General features: G+C 39.9%; 1 protein-coding gene across 4 annotated transcripts; it reads right to left on the bottom strand.

The window, feature by feature from the left end:
* Window positions 1–2665: 2665 nt before the first annotated feature.
* LOC140941044 (nuclear protein localization protein 4 homolog) lies at window positions 2666–17870 on the bottom strand. Of its 4 annotated transcripts, XM_073389996.1 has the most exons (16): window positions 17763–17870; window positions 17592–17672; window positions 15271–15383; window positions 15003–15194; window positions 14596–14644; window positions 14417–14511; window positions 13320–13443; window positions 12657–12743; window positions 12462–12554; window positions 11561–11846; window positions 9691–9851; window positions 9542–9613; window positions 8652–8753; window positions 8345–8461; window positions 3903–4017; window positions 2671–3201 (listed from the first exon to the last, which is right to left on the bottom strand). In XM_073389996.1, the coding sequence occupies exons 1-16, from the start codon at window positions 17772–17774 to the stop codon at window positions 3050–3052; spliced, it is 1851 nt and encodes a 616-aa protein (XP_073246097.1). In that variant the 5' UTR covers window positions 17775–17870; the 3' UTR covers window positions 2671–3049. The 4 variants fall into 4 exon arrangements, with proteins under 4 accessions (XP_073246100.1, XP_073246099.1, XP_073246098.1 ...); XM_073389998.1 differs by lacking the exon at window positions 8345–8461 and having other exon boundaries at window positions 2667–3201; XM_073389997.1 differs by lacking the exon at window positions 9542–9613 and having other exon boundaries at window positions 2670–3201.
* Window positions 17871–17899: the final 29 nt, after the last annotated feature.

Here is a 17899-nt window from a genome sequence, read left to right as displayed (position 1 = left end):
AAACTCACTAAGGATATGTGTTCAAAACTATTTTGCTAGCAGAAAAATTCGAAACAAAAACAAATGAAACAGAAAGTAGCCTTTATTAATGCGTTTCCAAGCGACACTTCTTTGCGGGAGTTTAATTTTGCAGATTATTTTTACACCTTTTCGGGAAATAATTTTTGCGATTTATCAAGAAGTCTGTTTTTTTCTTTTCAATCTGCAGTATATTTTGCAATTTTAAAAATTCGAACTCATTATTCGAGCACTTATAAATTCCCAAAGGGTAGAACTTGTAAAAAATAAATCCACATGATAGGCGGATCAGGCGGAGTTGATTGGCATCTGCCAAATCGGAACGTTCGGCATTTTTCTAATTGATACTGCAATTTTTTCTGTCTTGAGCCGCTCAAACAAATAAGGGCCTCTTCATATGAGCCCGGTTGACCGGGCTGGCCCGGTTTCCGAGATCTCGCCTCACCTCTAAATCCTTTGTAAAATTTTCGATGTGTTCATATGAGAGGGCGGGCTGGCTCGGTTCGCGAGATCTCGGTTTTTCCAACCGAGATCTCGGTAAGCGGGCTGGAAATTTTGCCATATGAACACTTCATCCCGGTTACCGGGATGAACGGCGGGATGAATTCTGGCGGTCCGGATGGCATCGTCTTGCATTGCCTGCTGTATTTTCCACATCATAAGCATCCCATTTAACTGCAGTGATACAGCTTTAAGAGTTACCGATTCTAAGATAGGCCCAAAAGTTAAAATTTTTGTGTTTCGCTATGTTTGCTTTGTTTCCTAAATTTGGCGCCAGAACTCGTACCCAGGATCTTTGACCTTTTCTCATCTCGGAAACCGGGCTGAAATTTCTCATATCAACCCAAAGCAAAATTCATCCCGGTAACCGAGCCAGCCCGGTCAACCGGGCTCATATGAAGAGGCCCTAAGTCTTGATTTGAATGCCCTGAGAATATTCTTTCTGTAAGTTGAGTACACTATATCCAGTGAGAGCAAAGAAATCATGCCTCCCCCTTCTTTTCTTGATAATAATGAAATTCCTAATGAACTAAATGTTAAAAAAAAATAGCGATCACTCCCGAAAGTAAAGACAGACTGCTTCGTGAATTACACCGCTTTAGGATGCTGGTATGGTAATATTCTGCATTCTGACCCGTGATTGCAGGGACCACTGGCTACTTTATTTGGTAAAGAGAAGAATATTAAACGGAGCCAGTGCAAAATAAGCGAACCTTTGCTAGCCGATTTTTTGAGCTGTTTACCTTGCCTACAAGCCTTAAGCTAAACACTCAAAGGAGAAGTGCACCAAGTATGTGTGCATTTAAGGAGGAGGAACGGAGCGTCCTTATTTCTGTGACATTAATGAAAGGAATTACAGGGTACAAAATAACTGTGTCAACTATTGGCATCACGTTCTGTATGTAAGTGAAGGGTTCAACCATGTGACAGCGACTTGAAAGAAAGATTTGTTTCCTTAATTGTTTGTTTTTTTATTTTCTTTTTGCCATCCACATTTCTTGTTTTTTTTCCTTCTTACCTTTTTTGCTATCCGCATTTTTTTTTTTCCATCCGCATTTTTCTATCCGCATGTTCCCATCCGCATCCGCCATCCGCAGGTATCCGGTCCGCGTTTTACAGACACCCGTTTAGGACTTACCAGTTGAAATCTTATCAGGAAACGAGAAAATTAAATCAACAGGAAACCCGATCTTTTAGAAGTAAAAAAGGATTTTCAAGGTCGCAACGGTACGTCATCACTATGGAATTTCTGTTGCTGAGTCACAGACGTTTCCTCCTGGCGAAACGTCCCCAGCGACGAGGAGAAAGGAGAAACGACTTTATTCGCAGGCTAAGTTACAGGTGGCCATCTTGGATTCAAATTGATACTGCTCTCCCAGGTTAAATTCGGAACAAGTACATGCAACGGTAAGCGCTCGATCTCGTAGCTGTTGCGGAAAAATAGGGGATCGTGAATGGTCTCAAGGTGGCAAAAATTTGTCAGTTTAATCTCTGCTTACAGTTATAATAGCCTTCTGCACAGATAACCCTTTGGGCTTCACTGAAAAAACAATGGCCCTTATGTGTGATTACGTCAGACGAGCAAATCTCACCACCAAGCCTCGTTTGTAAGCAAAATTCTTCGCGTTTGCACTCTTTGAGCATGGGTATTCTTTTCAACTGTAGTTCCTTGCGAAATGATATGTAAAACTTCGCACTTTTATATTTTGTAAACGTGACTTGATGGTGAAATTTACTCGTACGACGTAAACATGCATAAGGGCTATTACAGTTAACGCTTGAGGAATGCAGACGGGAAGACCGAAATAAAAGGCGAAAGACAAAGTGAAAGGGGAAGTTGTAGCCTACGAAGCAGGAGCTTGCCAAAAAAAATGGACGCAAGAAAGAACGGGGCGCGCAAAGGGGGTCACGCTCCTTCCCTTCGTGTAATCCGTTCTTTGTTGTACCTATAACTTCCAAGCGCGTCCTTAAACTAGGGAAGTCTCTTGTCCTCCTCGTACTTCTCATATTTGGATTAAGATGCCTACGGAGAAGACTAGTGTAGTCTTCGCTATACTCGGTCGGTTGTCTTGTTAAAATATGCGCAACACAATCCAAATATGAGACACCACAAGAACTTCAGAAACGATTTTTTTATTTGTAGTGATCGCTTTTTTTTTTTTTTTTTTTTCACCATAAAGCATCTTTGTAAGTTGGCCGTAGGGCTTAATCCCACGGTTTGTTTGCTCGACCCTTCTCCTCCAGCTGGAGTTTAGTCCGGTTTTTTAAGAGGCATACACTCCGTGATCTTGCGTCTTTGCCTTACGTACTTTCTTCGACGCAGTTTGAAGCAATGAGGACGGCTCACACGCGCAAAGAAATTCCACTGGCCTCAATGTAAAGTGCGGCAAATTGTTCCGGAAGAAAAGCGTGCCAAATCGGATCTGGTTGCCAAAACGAAGAAAAGTCCCCCTGGAATGTAAAGTTGCGATGCCTCACCCTCGGTATCCGCAGTTTATTCTTGTTAAATAAGTAATGTTGTTATGGTGGTTTAGCGCTGAGGCAGTCCGCACATGTCACAGTTCTCGTGCCCATGTTGATTAATAAAAGTACAATGTTTGCATGTCCAACTCGCACCGCTAGGGGACTGGGACGCATCCATCATGTCCACGTCATGTGAACCATGAGGCTCCGGCGAAGGCGCTAAAAAGCAAACAATCAACAAGAATGATTGAGGGCCAGGTTTCACGTGACTATTGGAGCCGGGCTAAGCTAAAATAGAGGACAATGTTGCTTTCTTGAGCTGTGCCAGCAATCAAGATGTCTATCTTGGGGTTCATAAAACAACCAGTCCTTAAAGCGACTGAAATTTTCCGCGTACGAAACTCACTCACAATGTGAGTGTGAATCCCTTTACGCCTGCGAGAAAACACCACGATACACGTTTCCAGAGAGAAATGCGGCGAGAATTCTCTAGTGTGTGTGATCAAGACGACATCTGAATCGGAAACGAAGTGTGCGGTCGACTACTAATATGTTAATTTTTTCAACAACGAGTTTTGCGTCCAGAAACCTCAGTTCCAGTGTATGGAGCTATAATAACTGACAAAAGTGGTTGACACACTTGTCTAAAAACGAGCGCTTTTATCAACAATTTCAAACAATTCTGTTTCAAAGCCGTATATCCCCCACCCCCGGAATCAATATTGTTTGCAGATGAAGTCAGATTTGAGGGTTTAAAACACAACAATGATTTGTGGGAGGGGTGGGGTGGGGGTACACAGGGGCAGGGGAAAGATATGTCAACTATGCAAAAAAGGGGCCATTCAATGGAAGTGTCTCAACCCTTTGTCCCTCATTGTAGGGCCTATGTTTAGCATAGAAGTCCACTAGTTGTTGCTTACCGTTTGCCGCTTGCATAAGCTGTATCACTGTAGACCACTGCTCACCCTTGCTCCATCGGCGTGCCGCAAAGGAATCCTTATTTTTCACCGCTTCACACAACTCTTCCAGGTGACCCTAGCAAATGGCATAAAGTAACGTTAACTCACACTTTGCAGCGTCGGGTAGACAAGAGGGGCCAAGGTGCAAGGGCATGGCCTAGTGTTGAACTCGAGGGATCCACACCTGCTTTCTTATTTTATTTAATGGGATTGCATGTAACACTAAGTGGAAACAAGGGCGAGGATGTATATAATAATTAGTTATATGAAGCTACTTCTTTTCGTAGAAAACGCTTCGTGTCTAATTAAAATTGTTGCGTGGCAAACCATCCAACTTTTGCATTTCTTGAATGCGCGTACATTGTGGTTTTGTCCCTGCAACATCCTCTCAGTGGTATACGTCCCTGTTACATCTGCGTACTACACGTGATTCTTTCCCGGTACGCGTCCTTATGGGTATACTGGACGTCATTTTGTCGCGGTTACAAGTTTAACTGAAGGTGACTATATGCCCGCTACACGTTCCTGTTAGAAGTGTGTGTGTGTGTGTGTGTGTGTGTGTGTGTGTGTGTTGCACGTGACTTGGCCTCCGCTGCACGTTCTTAACATATGTCCGTGCGCGTACTGTCGTGATTTTGTCCTCGCTTCACGTCCCTGTTACCTATATTAGTCAGGTCTCTTAGTGCAAAATATAGGCCGGATCGTTACAGACGTGACAAAAGTGTCAAATTTGGCACAGAGCTTCCTTAGCACCTACCGATTAATACTGGAGGGGGTGCCCGTTACAAATGGTCCTAATTACAGTTAAAAGGGGGGGTTAACTTTCACCTATAATAGCAGATTGGGTGTCCTGTGGTGAGTACTCTTCTTGTTTGATTTGGCTAAAAAACATTTGTTGCAAATTTTTAAGTTTTTAATTTGGTAATGTTTAGTTGTTGTTACACTATTCAAAATAGTTTTACATGTACATAATACTGACTAGTGCCCAGTCTCCACACAGTAAGTGTGGCCATGTTCATTGTGCGGACTGTGCGGCTATCAGTGTCACTGCTAAGACTTACCAGTGATAATATCATTACATATCAATTTAAACAGATCACAAAGCCAGCTTTCAAAGATGTCATACAATAACATAAGACTCAAATGTATCACATCCTAAACGACAGAATCGTAAAGTTTGACATGCCACATGAACGACCTCATGAACCGTAACTGACAACGCGCCCACTTTGTAATTGTGCAGCTAAGATTAGATTATAATTTGCTTCGTTGGTAACCCTGTCCTTGAGATAATGATTAAAACACGTCAACCTCGTCCTCAGGGGGAAAAGGAGGAGCAAGGGTGGCACAGTTGGTTAGTGCGCAGCCTTCGGGGCGAGAGGTCCCGAGTTCGAGCCCGGTGTCAACACCTCCTTATTTCAACTTCTCTTTTTTCTGTGTAGCTTTGGCTAGCTTTAAATACCTTTAAAACGGAGAATTAATGGAGAGAGGGGGGTAAAAGGAGCGCACCGTCGACCTCAAGTTTATCACTTATTATTACTGTCACGAGTTATTGACGTAAAATATGGTCGCTTTACCTCTTTCTACCTTTTTATTAAGCCCTGGGGACGAGGTTGTAAAACATGCCTCTCCAGGAATTTTCAACACTCTTTATTTTTTGCACATTTACATTTAAAAAGAAGTGTATGAAGTCCCTGCATGCCTATACACCTGTAAGCGGCTCATTCACTTCAGAGCCCTTGGACCAGAGTGTTATAGGTACGTCTACACGATCTTTCAAAAAAAAGGAAGGTCGTCGCGTGCGTTACAATTTACAAACAAACTAACTTCAGAAGAGCTGAAATTTACAGGAACAAGGCCTCTTTTAGCCAACCAATGATGCATCATTTATGAAAATGAATGTAATTTGTTTGATGCAATTAGGCGAATACCCCGTGGTTACGAAATCTTACGATCATGGATTCCTCAAGAGCAATTCAGTTACCAGCTTTTCACAAAATGATGCTTTGGAAAATTACCTAAAATACTAAAGAGGAAGGGTCAACAATAATTATGGCCTGGTCCCGTATAATAATGGAGTGGTCATGATAAAGAAGCCCACAGCCCCAACTCTGACCACTCAAACAGATTTTTGACAGATTACATACTGCAAAACTTTGCATTGCCACACCAGGAGCCTAGAAATCGGCTCCTGGTCACACCTTGTTTTTATTGCTGAATATCATTCTAAAGAGCTTTACGAAATATTTTGTTAGTAGGGGTGTTTTGAACATGATTGATATTTAGAGATGGTGACAAAAACGAACACAGAAATAGTCACAAAACAAGACGCATGAGACAACCGCAATCTAATATTCGTTTTACACCGATATAATGGCTTCTTTGGCTGCTATGCTGACGTTCTTGAAGATGGCCGGTAGTATCACAACTAGTCCCGGGTTAGGTATACCGTTTATTACCAGTTTCACGGTTCCTGAGACTTAGGGCCTGTTAACATAAAGGTGGGGGACCCCAGGTAGGTGAGGTAACCTGCTTAGGTGGGGTAAAAAAATAACCCTCCTTTACATGCAATCTTGCAACCCCGCCATCCTGGGGTGCAGTTTCTCAAGATTATATGAATGGTCGCTAACCATGTAAACAAGAAAAATGCTGGCAAACCACGTCTACGCTCAATTGCTGCTCTTGCTGCAACCTTCAGTGTTGTGGCTTTCTATTGTTACCTTTAATAATTATGTGAAGCCACCCAGCGCCAAAGTGAATTTTGCGCGATTTTGATGTATCTCGAATCCGACCCCGACTAGCCTGGGTTTCCTCACCTTGAAACGTTGACATGGCAAAATTTGACCTCAGCTGAGAGGGTTACCTGGTGTGACAAACCGGGCTACCCATCTTGAAGGGTGACCCCACCTATCATGTAAACGTGATCAAATTAAAATGAGAGATTATATGGACAGGCGGGTTACCCCACCTAAGTGGGTTACCATTCCTACCTGGGGTCCCCTTCCTTCATGTAAACAGGCCCTAAAAGTTAGCCCGGCCCCCTTTCTACAGCTTCAGTAGTTCAACTATTCACTATTTATCATTTGAGTCAATCTTGTACCACTTGAGTCTCACTTTTACGACTTGATAAGCTATTATTATTTTTGGACATGAGTGCTTCAGTGCCAAATGTAGAGGCTTCATGATAAACTGTGCTGTTTTTCTACAGCTTCAGCAGTTTAACTATTCACTATTTATCATTTGAGTCAATCTTGTACCACTTGAGTCTCACTTTTACGACTTGATAAGCTATTATTATTTTTGGACATGAGTGCTTCAGTGCCAAATGTAGAGGCTTCATGATAAACTGTGCTGTTTTTTGAAGCTTGGGCTAACTTGTTTCTTTTTTTCGTTTATGAGACCAGATTCTTTTTTGTTTGTTTTTGCTTTGTAAAGCTAAGACAAACTGCGGAAATTGTAAATGATATGACTTGTGCCACGGTGCTTGCTTCTCTGTCAAAACATGCACTTGCGTCCAGCAGATAACTGGATAAAGAGAGACTGAAAGGCATCCAGGCCTATGTTAAGCTGAAAAATTAATTACCTCCCTAGGAAAGAACTATTTTGGGTTCTGTCATTTCGTTATTTGCTCTTCATGAATAGCTGTCATAAATCCCTGATAATATGTGATACAACAGACTCTTTGACAATTTCTTTTTTCTGAAATTTTGTTTGCTTTCTTCAGCTTAAAGTGACATGTAACGACAAGTAATACTTGATAAATGAGGCTTAAGCCACACAATAAGGCCTCCTCTAATTGAAATACATTAGAAAAGGAGAAGAGACCCCAGAAGCTGAGTACTTGCAAGTTATGAAGCAAAGACGCGGCCATCTTAGAAATGACTTATGAAAATGTGGGCGGACTGTGGACTTGCTTTAAGGGCACAGTAATAATCAACTTAATTACACAATCAATAAGCAAAAATGGATGGGAATGCCAGATGTTCGAGTGAAATTGTTGTTTACGACCTGAGAATAGAATTCAGAGTGATTTAAGGTATTAAATAACAATTTTCAATGAAAACACCACAGGGACCCCAGCAGGTGAAATTCGCAATAATTAAAATCTGTTTAGCACGCTTCCGTGGCATATTTGCATTGGGCACCCCCTCTAATATTCATGGTACTGCAATAAGCTATCGCTGTGCAAAGTTTGGTGCTTTTGTCAACTCTGTAACGATCCTGACCCTAAGAGACCTGACTATATCCCTGAATGCACTGCAGACGACTTAGTCAATTATTTTGTTCCTACAACAATTCTCCGCAACATGACCCCCGCGTCTCTCTCGACATTAAAGGCGTGAATTTTTCTCCAGTCACAAACGTGCACAAAACAATACGCCCTACGGGCTAGCTGTACTTACTTTTAAAGGAAGCATATCACAAGTTGCCAAGAAAACCAAAAGATGAAAATTAGACATGGCTGTAAGGAACTGATCTGGAGAAAACTGGTTTAAGTATCTCACTAATGCGTTAAAATCCTGTACAGGAAAAAAATCTTTAAATCAATAGTCGTTAATCAAACAACCACAACACCGAAAAACATAGACCATAGTGAGATTCCCCGTGTGAAAGATATTGGCAGGAATAATAAATAGGGACTGGATTTAAAATGTCAAATTTGCATAAAATATAAACCATTCAACCAGAAATAACAAAGAACTGCCTTACCTGAAGTTCTCCCATACTTGAACGGTTTTCTAAGGGAAACGGTTCTCCTTCACTTTGGTTGGTGAACGTGAACTGTGATTCGACAGGAAAAGCGGCTGGAACCTGTCCCAAACAAGGTGAATCATTACAGTCATAACAAATACTTAGTCCAATCAACTTAGTTGCTAAAACTACACTCGAGTATTTCACTACCCACACAGCATCAGATTTCTTTTGAAAGTAATCTCATTTACTATCGCCAACACTGTGGTCACTCCGTCAGTCACCACGGATGCACGCAATAATCCAAACAAACGATCAAAATTTTAAGTAACTGTGTTCGACAAAGAAGAACGCACTACTATTGCAGATTAGAGTGAGAATTGTGTATGAGACAACCGCCGTTGATTGAACGGACATTATGACATCATCAGCGACTTACCACAGGACCAAACAACAGGACAGTGAGCCCGGAATCGAGATCGATTCAATGCACTACGTAATCTTTGATTATTACTACTATAAAGATTGTAGCCGGCTGCCAATTGCAGGCCAAACGCGAGCGAGATCACGACTAATTGACTTGTAATTACGATGAAGAGTAATGCTAGATTTCACAGCCAATTACAATGCGTGGAAGTACGAAACCTTGGCAACCACGAAATAAGTTTCGGTGCCTAATAGTGAGCTCCTTCGGATTTACTAACGAATCAAACAACCTATACCACTATAAAGATTATACTTAAGCTCTAGTTTTATTTCAAAATTAAATAACCAGACACCTGTAGTATGCAAGTGTCCACCATAGGGTGTTGGAAGCAAGTGTCTCAACAACGCCAGCTTTTGAAGTTAGAAAATTTAACTAAAACATGGCTATGTTCAAAACGACATGTATACCCAACAGCACCCACCTGAACTAACACATACTCGATCGGCATAGGTCGCGCAAGTAGTGTTACTTCATTACCGTAAGAATCAGCAGTCTGGAAACACAAATAAAGAATTATTAGCGTAGAAAGCAGCACTCTCCTAGGAGATTCTACCAACCGATATATCTAACCTTGTAGAAAACATCCGGGACATACTGATCACTTGAGGATTCCCGTATGTAGCCTAAGCCTGGTTCATCAATTGTAGGTACGAGGCACTCATCACGCACTAATGCCATACACTGGTTAGAAACTTGAAACCCGTCAAATCCAACTTGATTGTCCATGTTACCTGGATAGGAAGATAGTAGTACCATTTATACGAGAGAAAAATAGCAGCTGTCTTTCTACGCCATTCATACGGAATGGTGTTCGCGTCCTATGTAAGGGTAGATTTCCACTGTCGCTTAACGTTTTTTACGTGCGATCCTTCCATACATTGCCTCTATTTTACTTACGCGCGTAAAATTCACCTGCTTACGCAAGTAAAAATTATGCGACGCTGGAATGATGATCAAAGCTTTAGCTAAAACGCAATGGAAAGTTAGTAAAAGGAAAAAAATAATATAAAAGCAGCTATTTTGTGCCGTCGCTAACGTTTCCGTATTCCAGACGAATTATCAGAAATAACGACGTAAACTGCAAACGGCAACCATCTTGAAAAACTGATTAAATTTATGATATTGTAGTGAAACTCTAGTGACGTAAGGTTCCTTAACCGCTAACAGAATAAAGTACAACATACTGCAAGAATAGCAACCCTTTGGACTCTAAGAAGAGAACAACTACGAAGAAGAGATTTTCTCAATACTAAGTAGTGCGCGCGCAAGAACCAGCGTCATTTTGGCGGGAAAACGTGATAGTCGTCGTCATTCTATCACGAGCAGTTTAGCGAGAATGTCGCAGTGGCGGATATAGAGAATACTTCATGGAAAGTGCTGGCGTACGGTATTTACGCACGAGTTGTTGACGTATCAGAAATCGAACGAGTGAGCGCAGCGAACGAGTAAGATTTCTGATACAAAAACGAGTGCGTAAATATCGTACAAAGCACTTTCCATGTGGTATTGTGTTTATTATATACATACCGAGACATTCATCATTTTGGCGGCCTTTTTATTTTAAATCTTTCAAAAATGCTTATTTGCCGCTACACACTTGCCGAAAAATGACAAAGAAAACGAAGTATCAGCTTTTTAGTACAAACGTTTGTTAAAAACATAAATGACGGTAAGGATATGAGGTAATCCAAGAACTATAAGTAATCTTAACTGTTTGTTGTCAATGCACAATTGAAAATGAGTAAATTTAAGTAAAATGGCCGGTTTCAATATAAGCTTAAGCTTAAATGAAAGGCAAAGTAGCTCCGACAAAAAGCACAACAAAAGCTTACGTCTCGTTCTGTTTTTCCCTTTCCGCTGTTGTTTCGCCGGCTCTCTACCGTTTTCTTTATCGACAGTGAAACAAACGAAACTATTCCACTCCATTTCCGAAATGTTTTTCACTTTTTTAGCGAAAAACTCTTTGAGTAAAATTTTTCTCGTTGAATGTGTGCGAAGCGGCGCTGCAAACTGCAATAAGAGGCGGGAATTTTGGCGCGAAACTCACACACCTCTGTGGCCTCTGATTGGACGTATCATTTTTCTCACACGTGAAAAAACATCGTTCGCGATTCTGATTGGACGTATCATTTTTTTCACGTGTGAAAACCATCGTTCGCTCCTCTGATTGGCTAGAACTAATTTGCGTACGAAAATTTACGACATAGCTTTTTGGTGAGTATTTCTCAGTATGTATATAATAAAAAAGGTTTCAAATGTCAGAAGTTTTATTATTTTGTGATCGTGAGGGGGCTTAACCCCCTCCAGTAAAAATAACCGCACTGTTCTGGTGAAAAAAGGTACAATGAACCTTTCCGGGATGTCAATTTTTTGAGAATACCCGAAAAACTTTAAGTTAAATCTCGTCCTCAAATCTTAGTAAAGGTCTCTAGTTACAGACCTGATACAACAACTGTGGTAAACTTGGACCCAAACTTTCCACTCGAAGACAATATACAAGGTGATGGATAAAGGTTCTGCAGGTGACCGGCTAAGATGCATTCCTCGGCAGTGAGAAAGAAAGTGTTAATGTCTCTCAGATGTTTTACGGTTCCTTTCCTGACATCATCTGCCACGAGGTCTGTGAATATCCAACCTACCCTCTGCAGACCCAAGTCTGCAGCTAGTTTGTCGATTACTTCTTCATTAGGGTCTGATAAGAGTTTTATGCTGTCTGGAGTACCTTCCTGAAAAATCAAAATTTGGCACTTTTTTTTACATAGAAAGCAATATAGCTTGTTCGCTGCCTCGTTCTTAGGCGACCTAAGTGTCTGGTAGAAAACGAGACTGCGAGCATTAAGAGATATCGCGCAAAGGACCATGGGAACATTAAGCGTGTTTCGGACTCCAAAGATGGTAATGCGAAGCGATTCTGAAAACTGATACGAAAAACACGCGAAGGCTGGGGAGAGAGAAATTCTTTTCTGCCGCAACCACCTTTTCCAACATCACACGCGTTCTATTTTCCCCTGAGCTTGTTTTCGTGACGTCCCTAAAAGGCTAAGAGTATCATTATTTTTCTTACCACCCACACTAAACTAACCTAAGATACGACATCTCATCAGCTCTTTTCATAGAGTGATTAAACTGTTAAAATGTTTCATTTGTGTTTAAAACATCAACTAAATGTAAGACTGAATGACTAGGGAGGGCTTAAAACAGAACAGCTGTTTCGTGGCGACTTTGCCTCAAAAACTAAATTGTTCCAAATAAACTTTACTTTGGCCCAAAGCAAAAATTACTGAGTGCTTATTCTAACACTAAAAGCCTTGTCTCCAAAAGTAATCAGAAATGGGACTTACCTGAGGGGGCTCATAGATGGCAGCCACAGATGCTCTTATTCCAAGAGGGACATCTTTGTGATGCTCATAACGCCCATAAAGAAATCCTAGCCTCTAAAAATGGTGAAATGCAATATATTAAAATTAGGCTTCTTTTTCGTCTTGTAGAAGTGTGGATTAATAATATTGATAAACACGGAAGGATAACAGTCGTACCTGATTTCCTGTTTTCCTCCAGTAATTCAGAAATGGTTCCACAATAAAAGGATTTTCAAACAAGATGTTGTCTACATGTCTGTATGTCTGCAAGTAGATCAGAACAATGCTAAGCTGTTTCTCAAATAACACAAACAGTTCTTCCCGGAATTATCACCCCCAGTCCTCAGATTGAGTTGGTGACCCAAATTGCATGACATGACCCATATCTGTAGCTCAACTTTGTGAAATGTTGTGAGAATAGTTGAAGAGAAGTAATCTAAATGGCTGCCCAACTGTGGCAATCCAATCTGGAGACACAAACGAAATCTCAAGGCTTAATACTAGAGAAACCAGGGTGAAAGAGAATATTATAAAGAAAATTTAGCATAAATAATATCTTGTGCAAACATTTCATGATTTCACTGAAACTTAAAAAAGACCATCAACAAGGTCTAATAAAATAACTACAGCTTAGAGCATCTATACTGCCAAATAGAACAGACGTCATCAAATTGGTAACTTTCTCTGCAATTTTAGTTGCCATGGTGACCAAAACAGTCACAGCTTGGAACACTGCTCTGGACCCTTCTGTTTTTATCCCTATGCTTTTTTTGCTTGATTGTTTTCTTTCTATTGTCTATCTCATGATATTTCTCTGCAGCATTGGCTTACACTATTTACCTGTCTCTTCAATGTGATAGCACTTGGTTGACACTTGGTACAAATTCCACCAGGCCATGGTGGGTGTTCTGTGCAACCAGGTTTAATTCTACAGCTTGTGTCTTCCAGCACAGTAAACTTTCCTCTGTTGGAAGAAAGTCAAATTAGAACCCAACTCTTTTACAATACAGAAGCCCATTAATTTGGTGCTGAATTATTTTGCTTATTAAAAGTTGCATTGTTCAGGTAAAAGCTGCATTGTTCAGCAGGTTTAGCAATTGGCTAACATGAAAAATCAGGATTTGCTTCAAAATAACTTTATTTTTTGTTGATGATCATGCCAAACTATGTATCCTCTGTAGCAATTAGGTACAGGGTAAAGTCTGCATACTAGCCAAGTGGCACAGCAGGCTGTAGCGTATCCTGTTTTCTATCCCATGAAGCGACCTGGAATTTTTCTACACCCCCCATCCCTCCTCCACCAGTACCCATTTATACACTGAGCCTTGGTTATTCAACCTTTGAATAGCACTATCCCTCTGATAAATTGCTATCCAGTAGCTATAAAGTAGTAGGAGAACCAATAATACTGCATTATCTACTGGACAGAGGGTTTTCAGTGGATAGTGCTATCCACCATTCTTTTGAACAACAGGGGCCAATGTGGAGAGAGACAAGGTACTGCAAAGTTTCTCATCGCAGGAAACAATGTGAGGGCAAGGCTTGAACCGAGACTTTCAGATCTGAATTTGAAGGTGTTAAACCCTCAGCCATCATGCCTTTTAGTAATGGAAATGGAGCATTTGCTGAAAGGGAAGGGGGAAAGAAGCAAGAGAACGAGGAAGGAGAATGAACAAGTGCAACCTGAGTGTAGGCCATCCCCAGTATTCCTCCTCTACTTTTACATGTTACCTCTGCCATGAAGGACATTATAAACCAGACATTTCCAGCAGAATCGTTTAAAAACTCTTACATTCTTCCTTTGGTTATATACCAGGGGTTATTCCACAGCATTATTTCTTTTAATAACACTGAAATAAATGTTGGACAGAGGCTAAATAATTCTAACTTGCCAATATTTTCATATAAGTAACAAATGAGACAAAGGAAGTACCCACCTCTCTGTGCCTTGTCCCAACTTCTTGAGAAAGGCATGGAATGACATATGTTTGATTGGAGGTTGATGGTTCTTCAGATACTCTTCATCATAAGGCTGTAGGAAGATAAAGTGGTCGTCAGGCCATCAGTTAGATTTCACAATTACTGACCTTAGCATTTTGTCTCCAATAAACCCTACCTCAAGCGGTACACAGTGAATACACTTGCTGTTTGGATTGTGATGACACCTGTAAAAATTAATCAGTGAGTTATGAGGTACATGTACACTGGTAACTTTTTAGTTTGTATAAAATCATTATGAGTGAAGAGTGAAATATGCATGATAGCTCTAGTAATGACAAAAAGTCCCATGATCCTCTTTACACTACGGAATTAGTTATGGGCCTGTCCATTTTAAGATGAACATGTCTAAACCAAGCAACAGCAGACAAACTATGAATATAAGCTGAAAGCCACCATAATGGTAAGCAGGCTTGACAACGAAAAATTGCCCAGTGTGTGTTCATCGTCACCTTATTGTGGAATTGATGCTAACTAAATAGAAGAAGACTGTGAAACAACAGATGTAAAATAATATTTACTTACAGTTGGGGATCTCGCCCTCTGTGAATCAGGCCATCCTGCTTTGAGAGAAATATATCAATTTCATCTTCTTTGACACTAGAAGATGCTATGGGAGCAGCAGTTGTAGAAGTAGACAAAGGAAAAGAAGAAGCTTCTGATGTATCATTAACTGTTGCAGAAATCTCTTGGGAGAGAAAAAGCATATCTCCATGCCTAATAAAAAGAAAGAAAAGCAATGAGGCTACTTGACTTGGCACTATATGAATGAAACCATTGTTCATTGACATACTTAACACCAAATGAATTAAGTGTCTTCCGTGTTGAGTTCTTTATTTCTCCTGTTTTATTTCTTTCTTTATACAATGTCCAACCACCTCTGGGAAGAGAAAGTTCTTTTGAAATCTAAGGAAACAATAAACATGAAAATCTTCAAAATTATAGTTAATTAGAAGAACATTATCATACATGCATACTGAAAAAGTATACACTGTCCCTGCACAACAACAACAACAACAACTTTTATTTAAATCCGGTTGAAATTAAAGCTAATGCACTTGACCCTCACGTAGCAAAAGAAGAATCAGGAAAGAGGTATTTCTTAAAGTCTCGAGCATTTTAAGGCAGGTTGGAATTAAACTGTACTTAACAGAGGGATAGGCTGCCTGGCAGGGTTTAAACAAAAAATTTTTGCAATGTCGTTAACAAACAGAAGCTAGTGAAACATTAAAGTTTTTTACACCTTTTTGGGTCTTCCTTGATCAAAAAAAAGGTTTAGCAGGGTCTTGGTTATGAACATGTTGTAAATTAGCAGAGTGTAAGAGTATTCGAAAAGTTACAGAGTTACTCTTCCTTGTAAGCCAGGTAGGGTTCCTGCTCCTCATTATACAGTGAAACCTCTATTAAGCAGACACTAAGCTGGGTTCCGAAATTAACATCTTACATTCCCCTTTATAACGAACCCCTATTCAGCAGACACCTCTATTAAGCAGATGTGGACACTAAAATAGATTGTATTTGGCTAATTTCTATTGTTAAAAACCTCCATTAAGCAGACACTGGACTGAATTGACAATTGTAGTATTGGATTACATCCTTGAAATACGTACTGTAGTCAATTAATAAAGATAAATCAACACATTTAAGTGCCAATAAACTGTAGATTAGACTGATATCCGGCCGTATGATTGTCATTCATGATCAAAGTTCACCTAAAAGTCTTGCCCAAAATACAGCACTTCATGGTCAACTTTATCGCAGTACAGAGGAACCACTGAATGTTAATCTTGAACAACATTGCACAATAATTATTTTTACAACCTCTATTAAGCAAGCGGACACTTGGGAAGGTCCCAGAGGTGTCCGCTTAATAGAGGTTTCACTGTATACGCAAATTGTACTACTGTAACTTTATGTATCCTTGGGGCAAATAAACATTGATTGATTGATTCACATGGTCTTGTTATTGGCATTTACCAAAAACAACTAAAAGTAATCAGTATGCAAAGAGAGGAGTGTTTGCTAGCACGGGGCTAGAGGATTTTGCTATTGGGCTGGTGAATTTTGTTTTAGAAAATTCAAATTACAGGAGAACTGAAATCAATCCTGCTCATCAAAAAAATGAGGACTGGTTAAATTAGGCTCTTGGGCTAGTACATGCTAGCTACGGCAAGCTGTAAAACTGACTTTTCTTTGCAGCCCTTGTAATGTTATTGGATGTCTTGATGTATCCAACATCATTATTAAGAAGGACAAAACGTTAAGTGTCAAAGTGTGTGTCATGAATGCCATCTACAGGTAACGAATTCAAGATTCAAATCTCAACTCTTTTTATAACTTTGACACCCAGCATTTTTTTCTTTCATTCTTGACGATTGATGTTGGACGCATCAAAACATCAATAAAATAAATTCTAATTATTCTTGTTGATTGATTGGTTGAATGATTTATCATTAAGAAAAACTGCTGAGTAAGCATGCTGACTAGGCATTAATTTCTTTTCTTTTTCTTTTTTTAAAAAATACTAAGGACCTTTATTTTTCAATCTTTTTTAACATTGTGCATTCTATTGAGTGACTTTACTTGACTTAAAGAGACTGATAAAATACAATCAGCCTCTTATCCATTGTCTTAAAATTCTTTTGTCATAGATCTGTAACAATTTATTAAGATATACCTATTTAATTTTCATTCAAGAGTGAAGAAAAACGACTCTAAATTGTACAAGAAACTTTTTTCCCTCAATTATATTTCCATCCAAGCCCCCTTCAAGTCCTTACACGCTTTCCATCCTACGTCATTTTCAATTACGAAAGTGTTAATTTTTGTTAAGTTAAACTCTTCCCACATCTCTCCATAACAGCTTCGTTGATTAATTTTCGTTTGCTATTTAGAGAGGTAGCGAGAAACGGCCGTGCTTAACGCGTTCCAACATGGGCAATTGTTGTAATGTGGTACGTTGAACTACCGGCAGTTGCCACTAAAAAAATTGTAACGCGCTGAAGCTAAGAGAAGAACTGTCAATAAAACTTTAAAATATAAACGACAACTCAGGTGTTACTTAACTAATCAACTGATCACTAAATAACAGGCGATTACGGACATTCTGAGCACCTTTGAAAGAAACGAGGAGATACTTTCAGTGGTAGAGCACTTGATTCTCTTGGTACCCTCGCGGGATTGAACACGCACGATCTGTTAAGAACAATTAGCGGCAAAAGTTAAAATAACTCCATTTTTTAAGAATGACGATAACATCTCACTTAAAAATTTGTAATTACTTACAATTTGAGACATGTCTTTTTCTTCAGGAAGTATTTTTAATTCAGTTTCTCCGTACTTTCATTTCTGTCGCCATTTTAATGGCGTGTAACCCGGTGATGTAATTTGATGCGGAAGACTGGGCTTGTCTTGCTCCGACA

This window comes from Porites lutea, chromosome 6 (genome assembly GCF_958299795.1).
Source record: "Porites lutea chromosome 6, jaPorLute2.1, whole genome shotgun sequence".
Lineage (NCBI taxonomy): Eukaryota > Metazoa > Cnidaria > Anthozoa > Scleractinia > Poritidae > Porites > Porites lutea.
Note: the sequence above shows the minus strand (reverse complement) of the source record. Positions and strands in the feature narration are given on the sequence as shown.

Coding starts and splice junctions, on each gene's coding strand:
- LOC140941044 (XM_073389996.1), bottom strand. Junction 9,852..11,560: donor TACCACAGTTGTTGTATCAG/GTCTGTAACTAG, acceptor CTTCCTATCCAG/GTAACATGGACAATCAAGTT. Junction 3,202..3,902: donor GCTTATGCAAGCGGCAAACG/GTAAGCAACAAC, acceptor TTTGCTTTTTAG/CGCCTTCGCCGGAGCCTCAT.